At 46.1% G+C, this 24,330-nt stretch overlaps 1 protein-coding gene across 3 annotated transcripts; it reads right to left on the reverse strand.

Moving 5' to 3' along the window:
- Nucleotides 1-477: 477 nt before the first annotated feature.
- Nucleotides 478-23,501, reverse strand: LOC142458462 (monocarboxylate transporter 1-like). Of its 3 annotated transcripts, none has more exons than XM_075559493.1 (5): nucleotides 23,381-23,501; nucleotides 10,093-10,345; nucleotides 8,597-8,740; nucleotides 4,085-4,951; nucleotides 478-1,033 (listed from the first exon to the last, which is right to left on the reverse strand). In XM_075559493.1, the coding sequence occupies exons 2-5, from the start codon at nucleotides 10,307-10,309 to the stop codon at nucleotides 879-881; spliced, it is 1,383 nt and encodes a 460-aa protein (XP_075415608.1). In that variant the 5' UTR covers nucleotides 10,310-10,345; nucleotides 23,381-23,501; the 3' UTR covers nucleotides 478-878. The 3 variants fall into 3 exon arrangements, with proteins under 3 accessions (XP_075415608.1, XP_075415615.1, XP_075415619.1); XM_075559500.1 differs by lacking the exon at nucleotides 23,381-23,501 and adding an exon at nucleotides 23,115-23,364; XM_075559504.1 differs by lacking the exon at nucleotides 23,381-23,501 and adding an exon at nucleotides 9,272-9,297 and having other exon boundaries at nucleotides 10,093-10,276.
- Between the last annotated feature and the right edge of the window lie 829 nt (nucleotides 23,502-24,330).

Here is a 24,330-nt window from a genome sequence, read left to right on the forward strand (position 1 = left end):
GGTACCATTAGCATTAATCAAAAAGTAGGAGCCACTTGGCTGTCTAACTGGCGAATGGATAGAAAACGTACCACGGTCCTTCTAATCCAATGGAGCAGCAATGTTGAGACACACAAAACACAGATGCCTCCTAGGTCATTGGCTTTGTGAACACAGACAGGAGAAAGGCTCACTGCCGCGTGCTGCCATTTTTCCCACTGAGGAAAAGGCACACGGGACGTCATAGAAATCGGCCTACTGGCACAGGGGAGGTGCGCGAGGCCCGGGACCCTTCTGCTTGTTGCTGTGCTGTGTGACAGGGCAACAGTTATTTGACATGCGTGTTAAAACTCGTGGGACTGCGTGCTTGTATTATATGTCAGGGGGTCGCGTGGACTGTCCACCTTTAAAAGGGGAAGGGTTCTGTTTGTAGGAGGGGCTTTCAAGAATCCATGAAAAATGGAATCAAAAGAAGATGCAATTTCTGTACAACCGCTAATATATTCAAACCACTGAATTGTATGGTATATAAATTATGACAATAAAACGGCTTAAAATCTTTTTAAGATAATACAGTTTTCCCACAAACTTCTTTTTGAAGCTCCTCATAAATAATGGCCCAGTGAATCTGGCTCCACATGGAAGCTACCTTCTCCCCTTGTGTTTCAGAAGCCCCCACCCTCAAAGGATGCTAAGGAGTAAAATAAAAGTCCCCTCAGCCAACACGTAATCTGATGCTTATGCCAGTGCCCGTGTCCATGGGCGCCACCAGCAGCACCTGGTGCAGTGCAGTGGCTGAAAGTTGCTGTTTGTCGGTGGCTCGGGTGGGATTCTTCTTTGGGTCTCTCACTTTCCTTTCTCTTCTGAAGCGTCTGCTGCTCAGCGCCCTCCTTCGCGCCTTAGTCGCCCTGCTCTTGTCCCGCTTCCCGCTTTGCTGCTCTTATTCGGTGATGGATGCTCATGCCAATGAAGAGGAAGATGCCAGCAACAATGAGGATGGCACCGCTGGCCCAGTAAGTATATTTGTAGTCTCCATACACATCGGTGAGGCCACCTGAAGTCAATAACAAAAGAAATTGTTACGTGCGCTCAAAAATCCAGGTGTCTACTCTTTCCAAAATAAAGGCTAAAGATTCAGTAAGAGGGAGCAGCTCCAGGCGGCCTGAGACCACCAGGGAGCCCACCGGCGAAACAAGGGGCAGCTGCTCCCTGCTGACCGACAGGCGAGACCTCTGAACCCAGCCAGCTACTCCTTCCAAGAAAGCCCTGGGAGCTTGTTCCCAGAACATTTCCAGCCTTTAAAACCCCTGCCAGTTCTACTCTGTCCCATGGGGTTGTTGGGGGTAAACAAAGTGACGAGATGGCAGGTAACAATAAGAACTGTCTTTGCAGTCTCCCCCAAAGGCAAATTGTACCTCAAAATGTAGGGATATAGGATCATCTATATTTACAACATCACACTGACTTAGAATGACTCTTTGTGTTCATCAGAGTGGAAAGGGGCCTAGAGACTATCTAGTTCAGTCTCTTGTTTTATACAAGAGTGGGCTGGTGTGGGGAGATTTAGAGATTGTTCAAAATCACATGCCTCTTTATAGCTCGTTTCCCGAACCCCCGACCAAGGCTCTTTCCCAACACCAGCGTTTCCCAGAGAGGATTACTCTCAACTGCCCTTTACTACTGCTACTACTACAAAAATAAGGAAGCCTTTAAAAGCAAATTTGGTGATTACTGGTGTCCTCATCTTACGGACGAGGGAACTGAGGCACAGGCTGAATGAGTGATTCCCTCCAGGAAGCCTGACTCTCAAGTGTGTCCACTGCCCCATTCAGGGACGCCACTCCGGCAAGCGCGGGACAAAATGCACCCGGCAGTCTGTCGGTCTTCTGTGCGGCTGGCACTGGCCGGGCGGGTCTGGGCTTTGCTCCGTGAGGGGCAGGGCCACCTGGAGTTGGAGCGGACAGCAGCATGGCCTACTTCTTTCTCCGGATGCCCATTAAAACCTGAAAGGTTCGAGGGGTCACGGAGTAAAGAAATGCATAGATTGGACTTAGCACTTCATGCACTTACAATTACACCTTTATATGCTTCTCTATATCCCAAAGATACCATGTTCAAGTAAAATGTCACCTTCCACGTGTACAGGACTGAATAGAGCCGGTTCGGGTGCGCATCCGCGCTGTTCCATCATGCAATCCTCCAACAACACTGATGCAGCCCTACCAGGTGCCACACCTGGAGCCCTGCTGGTGCAGCGGTTAAGCATTGGGCTGCAGTCGGCATGGTCTGCAGTTCAAAACCACCAGCAGCTCCTCGGGTGAGACTGGGCTGTCTACTATGAGTCAGCATGGCAGTGATAGGGGATGCTGAGGGAACAACAAGGCGAAGCTGGACTCGCTGCCTTTACAGAGCTCGCTGGTCAGCGAGAAGAAAGATGTTCATCGCAAGACTAGAAAAGTCCCAAACAGAGGTGACAAGTGCTACAAAGGGTCATGTGAATGCAGAACTTGGGGCTGTGACTAGTGCGTGGGCAGGAGGCCACAGAGTGACGAGGGGAACGGAAGGCGAGGAGCCAGGCACTTCTCTTGCTAGCTAGGAGGGACAGCAGTGCGAGGCCACGTGGTGTGTGCAGGCTAAGGGAAGATGACGGGGCTGCTAGGGCGGAGCCTGCTGGAGCCAGCGGGAACACGAGGCTAGAGAGGCGGGTGGCAGTGCAGGCGGCCCAGTCAAGGCCACATTAGGAATGTGATCCTCACCCAAGCACAATGGAAGGTAACTAGAAAGCTCTAATCAGCTGGGATATCAGATCTGCATTTGCAGCTAGTTCTGGCTGAGCAGCAAACACTGCAGACCCCTGGCCTGGGTGAGGGTAAATCAGTCAGGAAGCTGTTGGAGCGGCTCAGATAGGAGACTGGACCACATTTTCCATTGGCCTATGGCAGGAAAATAGGCAAATAACAGAGATTTGGGAAGTAAAAAAGTGGCCGGTAGAACTCCCATAGCAAATCATTGGCTATGGGAGGGAGGGGGAGGGGGGAGGGAAGTTCCACAAAGTTCAGAAATCTTCTTTCTGTATCCTCCTTACTCTATGACACGTCATTTCAAAAGCGCCCAGAGGAAGGCCAGACAGCTGCTGTAGTAGGAAGCCCCCGTGGAGTCATTCGGTTAGGCGGAGGGCCGGTAACCACCATGGTTCATACCCTCCTGCTGCTGCTGAGGGAGCAAGATGAGGCTGTCTCTGGATAAGATTTACATGTCAGAATCCACTGACTCAGAGTGAGATTGGGGGATACTTTTTCAATGCAAAAAAGTTCTGTTCTTAGGGAATAAGTCATCAAGTTTTATGGTCATCATCTACTGTCAGTCACATCAAGTTATCTTTTTAGACTCCTCTATTTCTTTATATAACAATCCTACTCATAAACTTGTGAGATCTGACTAAGTCAAAGCCAACTCACAATAGCCCTAAATCTTTCGAGCCTGTAAGTCTTTATGGAAGCAGGAAGTCTCGACTTTCTCCCAAGGAGCCGGTGCTGAGTTCCATCTGCTGACTTTGTGGTTAGCAGCCCAATGTGTAATCCATTGTCCCAGCAGGGGCTTTGTGAGAGATGGTGGGATATGTAATGGGGAGGACAGTCCCTGGGGCCCTGTGCGCCCTCATGTGGAAACCCTGGCTGTTATTTTAAATGTTACTACTCAGATAAAGTCTGCTACTTTCAATGTACCGTATACACTCATGTATAAGCGCATTTTAAATGTCGTTTTTATGGTAAAATTAGGTGCCTCGGCTGATATTCGGGTGGGCTTATCAAGTATATACAGTATACATTTCCATTTTTCTACTATGTCTTGTGAAGAGAAAAAATGTGTCTTAAAGCAAAGTGATATTTCATAACAATATCCTATTCCCATTTCACTTGAAGGTTCAACTTAATCCAATTCTGTAAGCACGTGAGCAGTCTGCACCCAGCACTACGCCAGTGCGGAGGGTACAGGGATGCGAGAGACCCGCTCAAGCATGTAACTCTCACTCTCTATCACCCGCCCAATCCTGCGTGCTTGTTCAGAGAGCACTGCACCACAGAGGCAGGGGGACATACTGTACCTAAAACTGGTGCTCCCAGGAGGATAGGGCCGCATTCCAGAATGCTCACCAGTCCCACGGCGCTGGAGAACCTCTGGGATCCAACGAGGTCCATCAGCGTTTCAAACAATACTGAGCTGAACCACCCGAATGCAAACCCAAGGAAGCCAGCATAGAGACAAAACTCCACATAGCTTGTGGCTAACGGTACTAACAGGTGACACATCCCATTGGCAATAATGGCCATGGCAAAGAAGTGCTGGATATGAGGGCGGACCCATTTTGAGTTGGCCACAAGGCCCATGCAAGGCCTGGCTACGATATCCACAAAGGACATAATGGAAAGAAGGAAGGCAGCGTGTTCACTACTGAAATGCTTGCTCTTGGCATAATTAGTAAGGAAGATTAAAGGCGCGGACAGCGCAAAAGCCATTAGCAAGTTACTGCCGAGGTAGAGCATAAAACCTCGATGAGTGAACAGAGCCAAGTCCAGAGTCTGCTTGACTGTTTCGAAGACTGATGGCTTGTCCTCTTTGAGCAGGCCACCATTCGGATCTGTATTTGCGTCAGCAGCATCTTTCTTGACGTCCTGTTTTCCAGCTTCCAGAAAGAATGCCTTCGTCCTTGTTTGCTCGACACTGGTAGATTTGAGTCGTACTGGCTGCATCAGGGAGGCGGCCACGCAGCAGTTTAATAGGCAGGCCCCGAGAATTAGGAAGCTTCCCCTAAGGCTGAAGGTATCAAAGAGAACCTGGTTGAGGGGGGCCAGGGTGGCAAGGAGCACAGGGCTGCCCGTCATGGCCAGTCCATTGGCCAGCGGTCGTTTCTTGTAGAAATACTTGCCAATCATGGTGAGAGCTGGATTCAAGTTGAAGGCCAGCCCAAGGCCTGAGGAGAGAGCGAGAGAAAAGAAAACATACAGTGATTGCTTTCAGCAGAAGCCTATTAGTTATTGATTAATAAGGCAAAGGAAGTGAGCGGGAGTGGGATGAGATCCTCATGGCTCTCTGCGGCCATTAGAGCCAGAAGAGCTTTAAGTGAACTACTGTCAGAGGAGCTCTGTTGGACAAGTGTCTTATGCAGCAAGTGCCACATTTACAGGGTGGTTGTTTTTTTTTGTGTTTTTTTTTTTTTTGCTGTAGCAACAAAAACAATAAGCATTTGAACCCACCCAGAGGTACCATTTCCCCCTGAAAACACTAGGGCCCAGCTCTATCCTGATATACACTGCGTCTCCACGGGTGGGCGTCTCCACGGGTGGGCGTCTCCATGGGTGGGCGTCTCCACGGGTGGGCGGGTTTGAGGGCTATTCATACTCTGCACTTCCGGTTTGAAAGTCCCAAGATTTGGGCCACACCTTCAAGCCTTATTGAAGTCTATTCTGTGCTAAGCTTGCTACTGCCCTTAGGCCTTTGACTAACAACAACAAAAAATACCACAAAAACAAAAAACCTCACAGCCAACTAGTTGATTCAGACTTTTAGGGACCCTATAGGACAGGGTAGAACAGCACCTGTGGGTTTTGGAGACTTTAACTCTTTGCAGATGTAGAATGCCTCATCTTTGTCCCAAGGAACAACTAGCTGTTTCAAACTGCTGACTTTCTGGTTAGCAGCCCAACATGCAAACACTATGCCACTAAGGCTCCTAGTTAGAGTAGTCATTCCCCTACTTTTCCAGAAACCTAGCTCCCTGTCATTCAATTCTCAACTCAAAGCCACTGTCCTGAGAGGTCAGTCATTTAGGGACTATCTAATCCTTCCTCATGACAACCAAAAAAGCACATTCTCTGACATCAGGTCCATGCGTTCTTACAGAAGCTCTACAGGGCAGTGCAGAACTGCCGCGACTGTCACTCTGTATGAGGGCAGAAATCCCGCCTTCCTCCCGCTTCTCATCAATCACAGTGCTCCGTTTTAATTCTTTGCTCTGGTATTTTATTGCGGCCTTATATTTTCTTATTTATTCACTTATTTGTGGAACTACTGTCTTCTTTCCACAACAAAATAGCAAAAAGCTTGCCAAACATGTTGACTTTCACCCATAGAATGATGCCTGGCTTACAATGGGGAGTCTATCATTCACTGCATGAATTACTAAATGAAACAGGAACAAGATGAATGACCATGCAGGAACAAATAAAATTAGATTCCTCCCTTGGTTGTTAAAGTATTCTGGTACAGTTAAAATATTTAAAAGTAAAAACTGACTGGGTGAGAGTATAATTCCAAAAAAATAGCGCCCATTATGACCACCTCATATATCAGAAGCAGGACAGAAGGCACTAAAGAGCCTTGTGATAAGTAATTGGCCAATATTATCAAAAACATTTCCCCACGGTAATTCTACTATGGCACACTTACCTTAAGGAAATAATCATTTGCAGAGATATAGGGAGAAGCACTATTACACAAACATTGTCTATGAAGAGTGAAAATGATAAACCACCTCAACATACAATCAGGAATTGGTAGAATCAATTATGGTCCATGCACACAACATAAAAATACCAGCTGCTGAAGTATATGTGTGGATGGGCAATTATGTGCATGATGTATGATTACATTTTCAAATGGACTGTAAGCATCATAATTTAATCCCTTTTGTTCTAAGAATTATGTGTGTGCGTTAAAATCATGAGTAGACATAATATCAAAGTATTAATGGTGCTTACTGCAAATACAGGTAGGTTAAAATTTAACATATTATTATTTATTTTCCCATTGGGCCCATGTTTATTTTATTTCTATTACTTTGTGACTTTTTTTCTCTCTTCATATCTCTTAGCTTCCTATAGAAGCAACACAAGACTGCGAGCATCAAAATTATGATGATAAACAACACAGTCAGACTGGAACTTAAGCTATGTGAAATATATTTAACCCAAACACATGGGATCCAGCCATCCACCATTTGTTTAATTACCTCCACTAGTGGAATGCCTTAAATCCACTCTTGAGTGTATAGAAAATATCCTTTTAGCTAAATCACATCTAATGAAATGTTTCTCTTAAGCCCTTGTAAAGGTTTCCTAATCAAATCCCAATCGTGCAATGTCTTATTATATGGGTAAGGAGTTATAAAAAAAATCAGTTACATTCCAATCACAGTATAGCAGTGACAAGTCCAAAATCTTGATCTTTCAGCAAAAGAACAATCCGTTGTAATAATCCAGTCACTATTGTATAAAATGTTCAGTTATGATTGATAGAGTCCCAGAGTGTCCCGTAGACAGCATCAACAATGGAAGACATATCTCAGCAGGCAGCGATTGCCATTCTCAGGAAGCTGTGAGGTGTCTTGACGTTTTGAATAACTTTAATAGCAGGACAGGGTCAGGTCACGCATCGGCTTCCCTCCTTTCTTCTGGGCCTTGCTGGCTGAAGAGAACCCATCTATCTCCTTTGCCTCAGCCCCGCTGCTTGGTGGTCCACATGGAGATGGGAGATCAAGGGCAGGAGAAAGGGGGAGGGGAAGGAGGACAAGGGGAAAGGGGACAGGGGAGCGAGAAGTGGGGGGAGAGGGAAGGGGGAGCAGAGAGAACGGTGGCGAGAGAGCTTTGTGCTTTCTTATATGATGGGTTTTTTAGTTTTATTATGTTGTGGGGCCTGTTTAATGATTTTCTTCGTGTGAATTCAGGATAGGTAAACACTTAGAGACGACTAGATGAAAAGCTGCTCAGGATTCGGGCAGGGGCCGGCGGGGGGATGGGAGCTAATAATACTGAGAACAAGAATGAAGGGATGTTCTCATGGATTGTGGTCATGACCGCGCCAGACTTTTGAATGTGTTTAACGCATTGAATCGCATGGCATGTGAATTATCTGTCAATAAGACCGTTTTACAAATGTAAATGGTGCTTGCCTCTGAGCTGTAGAACTGAGAGGGACCGATCATCTTTATGGTCGTCAGCAGTTCCACATTCTTATTTAGCTATTGGGAAAGGAGGTTGCTCTCAGAGTTGTCACGACCCGGAATCGATGCCTGGCCCTTGAAAGTGTATGTGACCCTCCACCAGCAGACAAGCACTCCCACTGCAGTGGGAGCCAGCATCTTCTTGGGTGGGAGGGCAATGATAGGAAAGGTGGGTAATGAGGTGAGCCTCCTTTCAACGACCTTCCACACGCCCTTTGCTTATTTTTCTTAAGACAGAAGGAAGGAAGGAGAGGAAGGAAGGAGGGAGGGAAAGAAAAACTCTTCTCATTTGTTCATTCAACCTATAAAAATCATCTATGAAGGGCCAGAATTTTCTGTAAGGACTTGCTTTTCTGATACTCTTATGCAAAACCCATGGCCATTGAGTTGTTCCAATTCGTAGCAAAATAACTCAGTGCCATCAAGTTGATGCTGACTCAGAGCGACCCTATAGGACAGGGTAGAAATGCCCTGTGGGTTTCCCAGACCAACTCTTTATGGGAGTAGAAAGCAAAATAAAGAAGCAATTTTATTCCTCAAAAGAAGTAGCTGGTGGGTGCTGCAAGTAGTCCACACAAAAGAATAATATTACTGGAAAATGAACCAATAGCCACTCACCTCCAATGACTCCAATGCACAAGTAGAGTTCCTGCACGGTGTTGCAGAAAGAAGCTGCAATCAAGCCACTGCCTGCCAAGCAGCCACCAGCCATCATGACGGGCCGACTGCCATATCTGTTCACCAGAATGCTGCTGATAGGGCCTGGGGGAAAACCAACCCCTTAGTGACATGGAGAAAAAGCCCAATCCCTCTCTTACACAAACTGACATACAGGGTACCGCGACAGAACCATTCCCTGCCCAAATAAACAGAAGACAGTGGTAGGAAATACTGCTCTCTATCATTGCCAGTATTTTGGAGTCACAGAGAGAGAGTATTGATCGTGCATCTTCTATGCACCTAGAATACATATGTTGAGTAGGTTTTAACTGCAGTCTATCATTCTTAGTCTTTCTCTTTTGAAGCAAAACAGGCTGCAAACACCCTATTTCTAAGTGATTACAGAATCTTTTCTACATACCTATAAATTATCAATCAGACAACAGAGCATGCTTTCTGTTTCCAACCTTTGGACATGTATTAGGAACCATGACAGCATGGATGGATCAGCTGAGATGTATGAAAAAATTGATCAATCATCTAACTTCAGGGTAGACTTTCACACTGGCTAAAATATGTATATGTATTCTTCCATATAAAACTGAAACAAAACGGCAAGACAAGAATGCCTACCATCACCACTTTTCTTCAACATTATACTGGAGGTCCAAGCCAGCGCAGTAAGACAGGAAAATAGAAAAGGTACAAGGAATAGAAAGGAAGAAAGCAAACGATCAGTACGTGTAGAAGATACGCTCCTCCAGCTAAAAACGCTGAAAGAATATACTAACGAACTACTGGAAATAACAAGAGTTAACAAGCTTACGAGAAACACAATTAAAATTCAAAAATCAACTGCATTTCTACATACCAGCGGCAGAAAACAGAGATTCAAGTTATTCTTTCTAAAGGTGTTTTATAAAGCTCTGGCTGGCCTGGTGGTGTGGCAGCTGAGTTGGGCTGCGAATCACAAGGTTACAAGGTGAGCATTTTGAAACCACCAGCTGCTCTGTGGAGAAAGACAAGGCTTTCTACCCCCATAAAGAGTAAGTCTTAGAAATTCACAGGGTCAGTTCTATCCTGTCCTGTAGGGGCGTTATGAGTTGGAATGGCCATGAGCATCATGGACCTCACAGAGTTGCTGTATAACTTCTATGTTTGGAGGGGATGAAAATGTGACTCTATAATTGCATAGTTTCAATGACTAGCATTCCAAATACCTCAAATGAAGGCATCGAGATCTACAAAATATTTCATTTGGAACATTTGTTTATTGAGAGGGAAGACAGATGGGGTTTTCTACTCCCATAAAGTGACAGTCTTGGAAACTCACAAGGGGCAGCTCTACCCTGTCCTATCAGATCACTTATGAGTCAGCATCGACCCAATGGGCGTGTGTTCGGTTTTGGTTGGTCTACTGAGAGAGTAAGGAGCAGGCCTTAGCAGCTACTTACCTCCAGCATACATGACAGCGAACATGATGGAGGAAATCCATGAAACCTCACTGGTGCTGGCATGGAAGGTACTTTCGATTTCTTTGAAAAACACAGATATCGATTTGCCAAATGCGCAAGAGAAGCCGATGGAAATGAAAGCTCCAAACACCACTGCCCAGCCCCAGCCTCCGTCCGGGGGGCTGCGTCCAGCGGGACCTCCATTTGAGAGCGTCATTGGACGTAAAGATAAATTCCGCTCAAATCCAAAGATCTGAAGGAGAGGAAATTATCAAATGGCACGTCATGTAAATTGTAACCAAGCACCTCCACAAACCCTCCTGCACTTAGGTGCCGATACCTGGGGCTGCTTGTTAACGTTACCTGTGCACTGGGAGCCAAGCTGTTGGCCACCATTTTAAGAGAGGAAAGCATTCACCACTACTTGGACCACATACCCAAGTCCTGTTCTTCAAGAAATGAAGTCTTTTTTCCCTCTCTCTTTTCAAAGGAACCCATAAATTCTCTACCACTGATAACCAATGACCTATTTAACTTGCAACTTGTAAACACCCCATAATATACACCCTCTAAAAACATCACAAATAGTGTTTCCTTTATAATTTCTATTTCTCACAACACATTTTTCAACACTTACCTTGTTTTTACTTTCTCTAGAATTTAAAGGCTGACTTGAAAAATATCAGGCTGGATATACTGATAACTGTAACCCACTGGACCAGCAAACTTTTGAGATGGAAGAGTTTATCCTGTCCCTACACCAATTTAAAACTTATCCGGAAGTCATAAATATATTTTCACAACCAAATGAAATCACCATTATCTGAAGTACATCCTTTAAGACTTTTCCATTCTACTTCGGAGCCACAATATGTAGTGAAAGAGCCCATTAACTCGAGGGCTGCAGTTTGTCCACCCCTGCATGAAACACGTAACAATTTGTAAAATAAGATGCCATTTGAAATGTAAGATTGTCAGTGAATGGACTGGAAATTTCTCTCAGTAACGTTTGCCTTTTATCTAGTTGATTCTATTTAAGGTAAGTCCCCTCATGCCCCTGTTATGTAACTAGGAAGGTTCCTAAAGGAGCTTGATCATGAGTAACAATCGGTAAAAATAAACCGTAATGCCAAAAGCTGATGGTTTTAAATAGAAGGTTTATCTTTTTTTTTTAAAGTCACCTAAAGAGCAGGGTTAGACTGTAGATACTGACTAAGTAGCAGGTGAAACCGGTTGGAAGCCAACTTACCTGCCTAGAGAGATTAGGTTTTCCCTTTGGAGTCTACGTGTTGGGCTGCTAACCACAAGGCTAGCAGTTCAAATCCACCTGATACCCCATAGGATGAAAGCTGAGGCTGTGTACTTACATAAGGATTTATGGAAACAGTTCTTTCACATAAAATAGGCTGGATAAACAATCTGGAGGAGTAAACAACAGGACTGATGGTTGGCAGGGGAGGGGACATGGGAGAAGGGGAGGTGAGGGAAAGGAAGTGGTGTTAACAAACCCGAGGACAAGGGAACAACAAGTGATCCAAATTCAGTGGCAAGGAGGATGTAAGAGGCCTGGTAGGGCTCAATCAAGGACAACATAACCGAGAGAAATTACTGAAACCTAAATGAAGGCTGAGCATGATAGTGGGACAAGCAGAAAGTAAAAGGAAATAGAGGAAAGAACTAAGAGGCAAAGGGCATTTATAGAGGTCTAAATACAGGTATGTACACATGTAAATATATTTCTATATGATGATGGGGAAATAGATCTATGTGCATATATTTATAGGTTTAGTACTAAGGTAGCAGATGGACATTGGGTCTCCACTCAAGTACTCCCTCAATGCAAAAACACTTTGTTCTATTAAACTGGCATTCCATAATGCTCACCTTCCCAACATGATCACTGAAGACAAATGGGTACATAAGCAAATGTGAAGAAAGCTGATGGTGCCCAGCTATCAAAAGACATATCGTCTGGGGTTTTAAAGGCTTGAGGATAAACAAGAGGCCATCTAGCTCAGAAGCAACAAAGCCCCCATGGAAGAAGCACAGCAGTCTGTGTGATCATGAGGTGTCAAAGGGCTCAGGTATCAAGCATCAAAGAATTAAAAAGTCATATCATTGTGAATGAGGAGGAGTGCAGAGCCGGGACCCAAAGCCCATCTGTAGGCAACTGGACATCCCCTTATGGAAGGGTCTTGGGGAGTAGTTGAGCCAGACAGGGTGCAGTGTAGCAAGGAGGAAGCATACAACTTTCCTCTAGTTCTTAAATGCTTCCTTCCTACCCCCTCTTACCTCCCAACATTATGATCCCATTTCTACCTTACAGATTCGGCTAGACCAGAGGATGTACACTGGTTCACAAAGGAACTGGAAACACAGGGAATCCAGGACAGATGATCCCTTCAGGACCAGTGGTGAGAGTGGCAATACCAGGAGGGTGGAGGGAAGGTTGGGTAGAAAGGGGGAACCGATTACAAGGATCTGCATATGACCTCCTCCCTGGGGGATGGACAACAGAAAAGCGGGTGAAGGGAGATGTCAGATAGTGTAAGATATGACAAAATAATAACAATTTATAAATTATCAAGGGTTCATGAGGGAGGGGGGAGCTGATACCAAGGGTTCAAGTAGAAAGCAAATGTTTTGAGAATTATGCGGGCAACAAATGTACAAATGTGCTTGACTCATGGATGGATGTATGGATTGTGATAAGAGTTGTAGGAACCCCCAATAAAATGATTAAAAAACAACACTGCAACATAAGAGTGCCTACCAGCATTACTTTTCTTCAAGATTGTACTAGTGGTTCGGGCCAGTGCAGTAAGATGGGGAAAAAAGAAAAGAGTGAGGATTTGAAAGGAAGAAAGCAAACTATCAATAGCTGCAGTAGTTGCTCCCAAAGGAGGCAACTCTACTCTGTCTTAGAGGGTTGCTATGAATCACAATTGTCTTGATAGCAATGGGTTTTTGGTTTTCATCTACTTAAGCCAACTTCTATTTTATGTCCAGATTAACCTTGTAGCAGCAGGTTACTATTTTAGGCTGCTAACCTCAGTGTTGGTGGTTCAGACCCACCTGCCACCCATGGGAGAATGAGACCTCCTGCATCTGTGAAGATATACATCCTTGGAAAACCACAGGGTCAGTACTCCCCTGCCCTACAGGATCCCACTGAGTCAGAATCAACTTCATGGCAGGTGAGTTTGGTTTGGGTGTGAGCATGTTACCATGCCCACTACCAGTCTCTTTCACACCATCCAGGCTGTAGCATGGAGTGCCGGTCAAAGATGACAATTAGGGCCCTTGGTCTAGAACACCTCACCTCCTGATCTATGAGTCAACTTCTAAATATGTCATCTATCTTATCAAACAAATATAATTTAGAAAGTACTCTGGTAGTAATAGAAAACAGCTCTTAGAAAAGGTACAATTAAAGAATTTAAAGTTTTGTAATTAAATATTTATAGAAAGTCAATTTCCAAGAGCTTTGTAAAATTATAGTTTCCTCGGTTTGCACAACTTTTGTTAGATCTATTCCAAGATAGTTTTTATTATCCTTTTAAATGGCTACTAACAAGAAAACAAACAAGAGTAAAAACAAGGAAAACATACGCACAGTTACTGGTACACTCTGTTGTGCAGAGGGTCACTGAGTCGGAACCAACTTGAGGGCACTTAACAAGGAAGTTACTGGCATGTAGATTCTTTAAAAAGAAACCACTTTATTGAGGTATAATTCACATATCACAAAATTCCTTTTTAAAGTGTAAAATCCAGTAGTTTCTAGTATATTCATACAAATGCGACTTTAAAAAAATCATTTTATCAGGGGCTCATACAACTCTTACCACAATCCATACATACATCAATTGTGTAAAGCACATCTGTACATTTGTTACCTTCATCATTCTAAAAACATTTGCTCTCCACTGGCATCATGTCCTCATTTATCCCCTCCATCCCTCTCCCCCCTCCCTCATGAACCCTTGATAATTTATAAATTATTATTTTATCATATCTTGTTCTGTCCCACGTCTCCCTTCACCCACTTTTCTGTTGTCTGTCCCCCAGGGAGGAGGTCACATGTAGATCCTTGAAATCGGTTCCCCCTTTCCAACCCACCCTCCCTATACCCTCTGAGTATCGCTACTCACACCACTGGTCCTGAGAGGATCATCCACCCTGGATTCCCTGTGTTTCCAGTTCCCATCTGTACCAGTGTACATCCTCTGGTCTAGCCAGACTTGCAAGGATTCAGATCATGACAGTGGGGGAGGGGTGTCATGGAGGGAGGAAGCATTTAGGAACTAGAGGAAAGTTGTATGTAAGCATTTAGGAACTAGAGGAAAGTTGTATGTTTCATCGTTGGTACATCGTACCCTATCTGGCTCGTCTCCTCCCCAAGACCCTTCTGTAAGGGGTGCCCAGTGGCCTACAAATGGGCTTTGGGTCTCCACTCCGCACTCCTCTCCTCATTTACTATGGTAAGATTTTTTTGTTCTGATGATGCCTGATACCTGATCCCTTCGACACCTCTTGATTTTTGATCGCAGAGGCTGGTGTGCTTCTTCCATGTGGGCTTTGTTGCTTCTGAGCTAGATGGTCGCTTGTTTACCTTCAAGCCCCCAGATGCTTTATCTTTTAATAGCCAGGCACCATCAGCTTTCTTCGCCATATTTGCTTATGCACCCATTTGTCTTCAGCAGTCGTATCAGGGGGGTGAGCACACAATGATATGATTTTTTGTTCCTTGATGCCTGATAACTGATCCCTTTGACACTTCATGATCACACAGGCTGGTGTGCTTCTTTCATGTGGGCTTTGTTGCTTCTGAGCCAGATGGCCGCTTGTTTACCTTCAAGCCTTCAAGACACCAGACACTATATCTTTTGATAGCCAAGCACCATCAGCTTTCTTCACATTTGGTTGTTCACCCTCTTTGTCTTCAGCGGTGTGTCGGGAAGGTGAGCATCATAGAATGCCAATTTAATAGAAGAAAGTATTCTTGCATTGAGGGAGTACATGAGTGGAGGCCCAGTGTCCTTCTGCTATATTAATACTAAACTTATAAATATATGAACATAGATCTATTTCCCAATCTTCATATATAAATATATTTGCACATGTACATGTCTTTATCTAGACCTCTATAAATGCCCTTTGCCTCCCAGCTCTTTCCTCTATTTCCTTTGACTTTCCTCCTGTCCCACTAACATGCTCAGTCCCCACCTGGGTTTCAGCAATCCTCTTGGTTACATTACCCTTGATCATGCCCAACCAGGCCTCCCACACCCTCCTCACCACCAATTTGGATCACTTGTTGTTCCCTTGTCCCTAGGTTTATTAACACCACTACCTTTCCCCCCACCTCCAACTCCCCCATGTTCCCGTGGAACTATCGGTTCCATTGTTTTCTCCTCCAATTGTTCATCCAGCCTATCTTATTTAGACAGACCTGTGGAGATAATAACATACACAAAAACAAGACAGAGCAAAACCAAGCAACAATATACAACCAAACAACAACAGCAACAAACCTATGACAAAAAAAAACACAAGAAAAAGAGCTTGTAGTTAGTTCAAGGATTGTTTGTTGGCCTTTAGGAGTGCTTTCCAGTCCAGTCTGTTGGAGCACCAAGCCCTGGCCCCAAAGTCCACCTTCAGCATTCCCTGGGGACCTCGCCTCTCTGTTCCCTTGCTCTTCTGTTGTATCCCCTTAATGTTCTGCCTCGGTGTGGCGGGATCTAATCGGGTGCAATTCCCACACTGTGTCTCTGGTGTTGTCCCTTATAGGGCTATGGGTCAGTGAGGGGTGTCATGTCTCACAGTGGGGCTGGCCATGTGGTCCTCTCTGTGGACTGGCTGCTCTACTTGGGAACATCGACCTCACGGCCAGGTGGGCCAGGATATTCTCCACTCTCTCCTCCTTCCCCTTCATCTGCTCCTGTGTGTTCCGATCAGATGTGTCCCTCTCCTGGAGCTGTAGATTCAGTGCCGTCCTTTGAAATAAATTCTTCCAAGGGGAGGGGCAGATGTCCACTTAGTAGTTGGGGTTGGGGCCGGCCCCCAGACCTCTCTACTGGTTCCCTACTCCACACCGACATGTTGGAAATGCGACTTTTTGTGTCGACTTCTTTCTCTTAATGTGTTCAGAGCTCATTTATGCTGTGGTATCAGAATTTCATTGCTTTTATTGTTGAACACTATTCATTTTATAGATACACCACCTGTTTTTCTATTCACCAATTGATGGACACCTGGGGTTATTTCCACTCTTGACTAGAATATATAATGCCATGAAGACTTTGATAAGCATTGTGCTGAATCTGTGGACCAATTCGGGAAGTGCAGGTAGCTGTGGGAGCATAGCAGGTTATGTGCTGAGTAACTTATCAAAAGGTCAGCAGAGTTCAGAACCCCCCGTTCCTCTGCTGAAGAACGACGAGGCTACACAGATTTACTCTTGGGAACCACCTTGTGCTGTACAGTCACGATAGGTTGAAATTGACTCCTTATGGCACTGAGTTTGCCATCTTAGCAGGGTTTTCTTCTGTGAACACAGAATGTCTTTCCTTTTATTTAGGCCTTCCTTAAATTTCTTTTTAAGCATGCTTTGTTGTTTCCAGTATGTCTTATACCTCCTTGGCTAATTTACTCCTTAAGGATTTTATTATTTTTTATTACAAGAAATCTTGGGTTACAAGTATTCAATTTACACACAGCCTGAGGCTATAAGGCAGCCCCTCTAAAGCCTACTATATTAAAATTTCAGGGTCCATACTGTAGTATATAATAGCAAAAGGGTATAGCTTCATCTGCCTAATTGTTCCAATTTTGACTTAAGTACAAATATTATTTAAGACTGCCAGTGCATATCTTGTATATGGAATTATTTTAATTTATTGGACTGTAATAGAAGGGATTTTATAGATTAACCTTATATCCTGAAACCTTGCTGAACTCATTTATTAATTCTAATAGGTTTTTTGTATGGATGCCTTAGGATTTTTTATTTACAAACCATGTCATCTAGGATAGTTTTATATCTTCCTTACAATCTGGATACTTAAAATAAAGGTTACGTTTTTATTGTGAATTAGATAAAGATTTGTAGTGCAGATCAGTTTCCCAATGTATACAGTTTGTTTCAATTCATCCATCGCAGTCCCCTCAATGTACCCTTACTTATCTCACTTCCTCACTGTTTCCTGTTTCCATTTCTCCTGCCCTAACCCTCTGAACTTTGTTCTTGAGTAAATGCTGCCCTTTGGTTGATGCTTAGACTAGCACATGTGGGGGAGGAGCCATGTGTGCCCAGTTCTAGATCGATCTAAAGGGTAACTAAGGCCCAGTTTGGGGTTTCCACCAGTTTGGGATGCTAACATTCCTTTTGCTTACCTAATCTCCCTAGCTAGAACTTCCAGTGCACTGTTGAATAGAAGTGGTGAGAGCAGATGTCTCATCCTGTTCTTATTTTGGAAGAAATAAGAAATGTCTCTTAAATATGATATGGCTATATGTCCGCTTTCCTTTATTAAACATGCTTTATTGGTGCAGTGATTTCTTCGGTAGGACTCTTCCAGCATCCACTTTGTAACCTACCACCAAAGGACTGACTGGGACTGTGCAGAGTTGGTATATGGGACGCTAAATACAGGATGGGTCATTTTGATCGTCCTGCTGGGTATAACATGAACCAGCTCTGAAACAGGAACGGGGGAGTATGCTACCATCACGAAAGAAGAACCAAGAATGTGCCCCCTGGGCCCCAAGAACCCAGCATGCTGAACCTCCTTGTTGCAGGAGACAGAGCTATGACATCAGGAGTGGCAATAGAAGTAAGAGCCAGAGCAAAAGACAAAAGTGGGGAGTTTCTTGACCCACAGAAGCTTTAGGGCAAGAGGCTTGGCTGAGAGCAGTGAGAAGAAGGCTGTGTCCTCAGCATTTCTGTTCTTGAATCAAAGATTTGTAGCCGTTTAACCTCCCTGATAAACCCCATCATTGTCTGATCTGTCAGCTCTGGGCACGCATTGCATGACACAGCTTATTAGTGCAGATGTAGGGTTTTGTTCTTTATGTTGAGCAGTAATCCAGGCTGAAGACTAATTTTCATTAGTAACGGCCTAAAATCCTTTCACTTTCAGCAAGCAGGTTGGGTCACTGGCACACTGCAGGTCTGGATACCCCATTCTTCATGTATGAGGGGTCACCCCCCCCCAAAAAAAGGAATGTTTTTAACACAAAGCTCTATTTTTTTTTTTTTTTTTACAAAACAAGCTTATCACCTTCAAAGTCCTCTTCATTACACTTAATACTTTGTCAAATCTGCGATTTCATTCTTGGAAACATTTTTCAAACTCATCTGTTTGGATAGCTGACAGCACCTCCCTCAATTTTTTCTTCACCTCTTCTATGTCGTCAAATCACTGTCCTTTCATGTCCCCTCTTCATTGGAGGAAATAAAGAGAAGTCACACTGAACAAGGTCAGGTGAGTAAGGTGCGTGGGGTAAGAGAGGCATACAGTTTTTTGCCCAAAACTGGCACATGGAGATGGCTGTGTGAGCAGGGGCATTATCATGGTGGCAAAACCAGTCCCCCATCTGCCACAAATGGGGCCTTTTTTAATAATCATTTTATTGGGGGCTCATACACTTCTTATCACAATCCATCCATCCACTGTGTCAAGCGCATTTGTGCATTTGCTGCCATTAGGGAAACAGTAACAATAGTGAGGTGCACACCTTAGAAGAATCCACCTACGGAGAGCAAAGGAGCAGCATTTGCTCAAGGCAGAATTTGAATGGAAACAGGAGCCGCAGAAAGGAAGTAGGCTAAGTGATGTTTCCCTGAAGGGATTGCAATACCACGGGATGAAAGACAAGGTGACCGTGTACAGAAGCTGTTGAATGTACTCCCAACTGATGATCTGCTCTACTAACGTTCACCCAATTCATGTTCAGAAGCTGCCCAAGAGGTCATGAAACAAGCAATCTAAATCAGAAGTGCTCACGTACCCTGCGCTCATTTAGATGCAGGCACATGAAGGCCAGCATTGTCGCCGCGAGTCCACACTGTTTGAGATTGCGGCGGTTCCTCCATAGAGATGTGATGACCCTTGGCTTTGCCCCCAAAGTCCCCAAGGCCTGAGATGGCCTGGAGTCAGCAGGTGTCACTGATAGCCCTACTTGCAGGTCCAACCCCCTGGGGCAACTGGCCCAGGGATGCTTTAGGGAGGGTCTCTCACACATCTCCCAACATTCAGAGTTGACTAGGTCAGACAAGATAGAATTTGAAGAGAAGGGCCGCCACTGTGTGCCAGATGGCAGTCACAGATGCTGCTCCCAATCCTTTCAGCACAATACTGCAGTACCACGTTTGAACTGCCCCCTGAAGTCTGCGGGACTTTAAATCTTTACAGGAATAGACAGCCTTATCTTTCTCCCTCGGATCGACTAGTGAGTTCGAGCCACTGGCCTTGTTGTTAGTAGCTCAATTTATAGTCTGCTGAGCCCCTCGCAGGCACTTGGTCTACCCCAGTCCCTAGCTTGGCTCTTGTTCTCTCTTTGAAAAGCAGTCTCATCCCATAAAACCCTTTTCTTGGGATCTTTTTAGATAAGCTATCAAGTTAAGTTTCCCCCACCCCCACCCACAATGATAGGCTTTTATATTATTTCTTTTTGGTTTGTGTTCTTGGAGGAACCGTGGTGCTGTTAGGTAGCCAGGATAGGGCCAGGGGGTGTCCTCTGTGCCTATGAAGGCCCCCATAGAGGAGGCTGGGAAGGAATAAGGCAGGCATTAGCCACCCATGAAGACCCCGGAACTGGACATGCTCCAGTTCAGACCCCAAGCCAGGTGGGCGGTATACCTGGGCGGCCCAAACTAGGCCCAGGTTCATCACCCCATCTAGGTGGACTTAATTCAGTCAATGGGGTCAACCAATACCTTCAACCACGCCTCCCCAGGCAGAGGTTTGAAATACCCTGGCAGCAGGAAGGCCGTCCTCTTTTTACCCCTCTCTCCAGGTCAGTAGCGGTCAGAGGGCACTTTTCTCTCTTTACCCTGCCCAGAACCTGCTCCTGCTGTGCAGCGCTCTCTCTGGCCTCAGTCCCACACACGTGGTGCGTGGGCAGTTCCACGAGGTTGCCCATGTTAGGTTGTGAACCTCAGGCAGCTTCCGCGTGGCTTGGCACGCTTCCCTGAAATAGCATGTACTCTTTGGGGACTGTAAAATCTGACACTTGTTCCGGACTTCATAAAAACCCACGTGGATTACAAATGGGCTTTGGCATGAAAAGCCAAGAACCGAGGTATTACCCACTTGAGAAACCTCACTGTGCCATAGTGGGTTATGTTCAAGGCTGCTAACTGTAAGGTCAGCAGTTCAAATCCACTAGCCCCTTGAAGGGAGGACAGAGGGAGAAAGAGGAGGCTTCACAGCCTCAGAAACCCAAGAAGCAATTCTACTCTGTTCTATAGCGTCACTATGAATTGGAATTGACTAGGTGGCAATGGTTTTGGGGTGGATCTGTGGAAAAGATGTATCCTTTTACATACAAATTGCTCCCCTTTTTTAATAGTTGAAAATATATAATTGCTGGCATATTGTGTTATATGTGCTTTAAAATGACTGTCAAGTCCTGGTGATTGGTCACGGGGTTTATGGGAAGTGACCACTATATATCCAACCTGGTCAGCCTCCTTATCAGAAGAGGGCCGAACCTTATGTACACACTCCCATCATAACCCAGATGTGAATCCAGCACAATTCTGCCAAACTGACTCATTAATGTGCTTGGTGCTTATTTTGCATGCGTTTCTAAATGCAGACCAATCCTCCCTACCTATCAGTCCCAACAATTTTAAAAAACTCTGAAGTAACAGTAAAGACAGGGAAGTCAGAGGCTGTGTCCCTCGAGAGACCCAGACACTCACTATACAGCTGGGCGACTTTGCTTGACAGAATTCCAGATGATATATGCTATGATGTGTCTATCTGTAAATATTGTTTTCTGCAGCAATTCAAAGTATTTGGCTCCAAATCAGAGCCTATCCATTACCATTTTAAATTTATCAACCTATGACAAACTTTGTCCCAGGGTTTAGATCAGAAATGTATCAGATTATCTAAAACAGCAAGTAGCGTTATGGCTACACTTATCTAGATTACTACTTGTGAACAGAAATGCTCCCACCACCAGTATCGTACCAGCGCTAATTAGTGATAACGAGGAAGCTAAGTAAGAAAGCACATTTCCATGCTTACATTTCTATAATTGTTAGGCTTATTCAAAAATTAATAAGCTTTGGTTGGTAAAACTACATGCTAACATTGTTTGGGAGCTACATTCATTCTAAAATGTTCATCCTAAATTATAAAGACTTAACTGCGTCTTTCTGGTACTTTCCTGCACACATAATTGTTACCATCCCCGAAGGCGCTTGAACATTGTCACTGCTGATGTGAAGTACCTAACTCACAATATCGAGTGTCTAAGATAAAGCACTGCTTACTAGGCACATACAAAGTTTATTTGTACAGCTATTTTTTAAAGGGCTTCCCCTTTCTTTAACACTAAAGAAGGCAGTTTTTGTTACCCCAAAACAAATTGACAGGTTCATTTTAAAATGCTAACAACATGAATCTTAAAATGTCATTAAAGTTGAAAAAAAAAAGCAATTCCTTTAGACAGGGCACACATATGAGGCAATGAAGGGCAACAACGAACTTGTGATTTTGTGTGCCCAGCATATTACAGGATTTATATAACCACAAAACAACATCTAGTACTGCGCATCTGGTCCATTCCAACCAGTCTTACTTACCTTTCTCCTGGCAAAGTTTGAAGGCTAACCTCGCAGTGAGCAGCTCAGTGCTAACCCACTGGGGCCGCAAAATATCAAAATAACGCGCTCAGAAGTTGCTCGGGCTTGTGCCTGGAGACTGGGCTAGGAAGCCATGCACCGGCAATTGGCTGCCTCTGGGCAAGTCGCCGCTATGAGCAGCGCCTCCCCCAAACCAGGGGGAAATCTGAAGGGCGAAGCAAAGCAGCAGCTGCCTAGGGTCTCCCACCTGCACAAGGTACGGATTAGGTGACAAAGACACGTGCCAGCAACAGCTCTGCCACCTCTGCCTGCTGGAGGGTTGGGGTGGGGTGTTGTAAACCATGCCCCAGAGGTAGCCACCCACAGGAACAGCTCCGCTCAATGGGCGAGCCTCGTGGCACCCTGCGCAGTCAGGTACTCCGCACGCCACAGCCGCACACGGCGCATCACATACCTGTACACATGGTGACTTCAATAACTTCCAGGAAAACAACAGTACAGTGCTAATCTACTCGCTTCGCTGCGCTCAATTTTTTTGACACAAGCTAAAAGCATCGGTCAGCGTGGTGTGATTACAATTCTAATTTGCAGCAGGCGTTCCAAATGAGGCGCACCTGCCCTCCGCGGCTTTAGGAGGTATGGGCACCTGTCCTGAATCTGATCGCCTCCAGCGCTGGTGGGCGCTCCCTCCGCCAAGTGCATTCTCACGTCGTACCTTGCGAGCCACTTCAGATAAAGTTTAAGTGTTGTGACTGAGGTGGCTAGACCCAGAACAGGGCTCCACTGCTCGTGATTCAAAACAAAACAGAGATGAAAACAAATCACCACCACCATTGAGTCTGTCTGACTCCTAGTGGGTCGTACGAACTGTTCGTGAATTACCCCAAAAGTTCTCTTGCTTCCCAAGAAAGTCACTGTTCCATTTAACGATGTTACAGTAACTAGCAAGGTCATGCTCACGGCAGTAAACATAAGAACAGAAATAAAAATTAATACAGCACAGTTCAGGGCGGGGGGCGGGCAGGGCTGGGCAGGATTGGAGAAAAGAACCTTTCTGCTGGCAGAACCAAGTCGTGAAGAATCATGAATGGGAGTGAATTCTAATCTGCCAGGATGCATTAGACAAAGTGCAACCGAGTGTCAAGGTTAGAAGGTTATGGCTGGTATGCTAAGATGCCGCTGCGCCCCTAAAAGATACCTCAGCTCGAGTCCCAAGTCATCCCCGCGGTACACGCCAAGAGGCTGCAGAGCAGGAGGCGACGTAACCCGCTTGTTTTCGGGCATCGTCCCGGTGGCGGTTCCGTGCCCACAGCCGCAGGGACGCACGCCCCGAGAACCCGTGGGCAGGCCCGTGACGGCACTGCCAGCGACCACCTTGCCCGCCGTCCTCCCACCCCCGACCGCGGGCCCCTCCGACTGGGACCGTGGAGGCATCCCCGGGGGGCGCGCGCCTCTCGGACTCACCGCGCGGAGTGACGCGACACGCTGGGCGGGGCTCCGCGCTCGGCCCCCATGCAGCCCCCACCCTGCCGAGCTCGCGCTCTCCGACGGCCCACCCGGGGGCGCCGCCGCTTAAATACTGCGGGGCCCGGAGCATGCGCACGGGGGCGGGCACGCCCCTCCCGCCGCGGCTCCCCGGCACCGGCGCCCGCGCCCGCGGGCTCGTCTGCGCACGCTCTCCGCCGGCGTTAAGCCACCTTCCTGCCTCCCCTGCACCCCGGAAAACTCTGGGGGGCCTACCGAAGCCGCGACTGACTGAGGGCGCGCGCCCTCGGAAGCCCGACTGACGTGTAGCGGGCGAGGGGCAGCAGGCCCGCGGCGGGAAGGGGATGCGGACGGGGCGCCGCCGAGGCCACGCGGACCCGGGAGAGGCCAGGGCCCGCGGGCGCGGACTCGGATCGCCGGGACGCCTATCCCGGCCTCAGCTCTGTGGCTCGGTGACCGCCCTCGGCGCCTGGCTCCTCATCTCTAACGTGGCCTCAGCGAAAGCACGGACTTGGGCTCCTTACGAGGAGATTTCGAGGAGAGATGCGCGGGGACTTGCTTACCGCCGAGCTGGCTCGCAAAGTCGAACGTGGGACAGAAGCCGGGCAGGCGAGACCGAGCCTAGACTGACAAGTGTATGCAGGAAACAGAGTGAACGGAGGCCAAGCCCTTATGGGCAATAAAGCTCTGGGGCAGGGTCTAATTATAGACAACAGCACGTCGCTTGGGTTCTTTTGTCTAACTATCTTAAAAGCCATGGAAACGGAAAACCAACCCATTGCAGGCTCTTCTAGTGGAGTCAGCTGCATAACGACTGTCTGAGGCTGTAAACAGGACCGTACAAAGGTGGGCCTGAAGCCTGACCTCAGGGTAGCCGTCCAGTGCTTACCCCCAGCCCCAGCCCCGTCAGGCCTCACTGAGCACTAAGA

The sequence above is a fragment of the Tenrec ecaudatus genome, chromosome 1 (genome assembly GCF_050624435.1).
Source record: "Tenrec ecaudatus isolate mTenEca1 chromosome 1, mTenEca1.hap1, whole genome shotgun sequence".
Lineage (NCBI taxonomy): Eukaryota > Metazoa > Chordata > Mammalia > Afrosoricida > Tenrecidae > Tenrec > Tenrec ecaudatus.

Bases quoted from the DNA above. Each gene is read 5' to 3' on its own strand.
- LOC142458462 (XM_075559493.1), bottom strand. From the start codon at position 10,309: ATGACGCTCTCAAATGGAGGTCCCGCTGGACGCAGCCCCCCGGACGGA. The intron at 8,741-10,092 runs GTAAGTAGCTGC...GTTTTCCCCCAG, and splicing joins CGCTGTCATGTATGCTGGAG to GCCCTATCAGCAGCATTCTG. The intron at 4,952-8,596 runs GTGAGTGGCTAT...CTCTCTCCTCAG, and splicing joins GTGCATTGGAGTCATTGGAG to GCCTTGGGCTGGCCTTCAAC.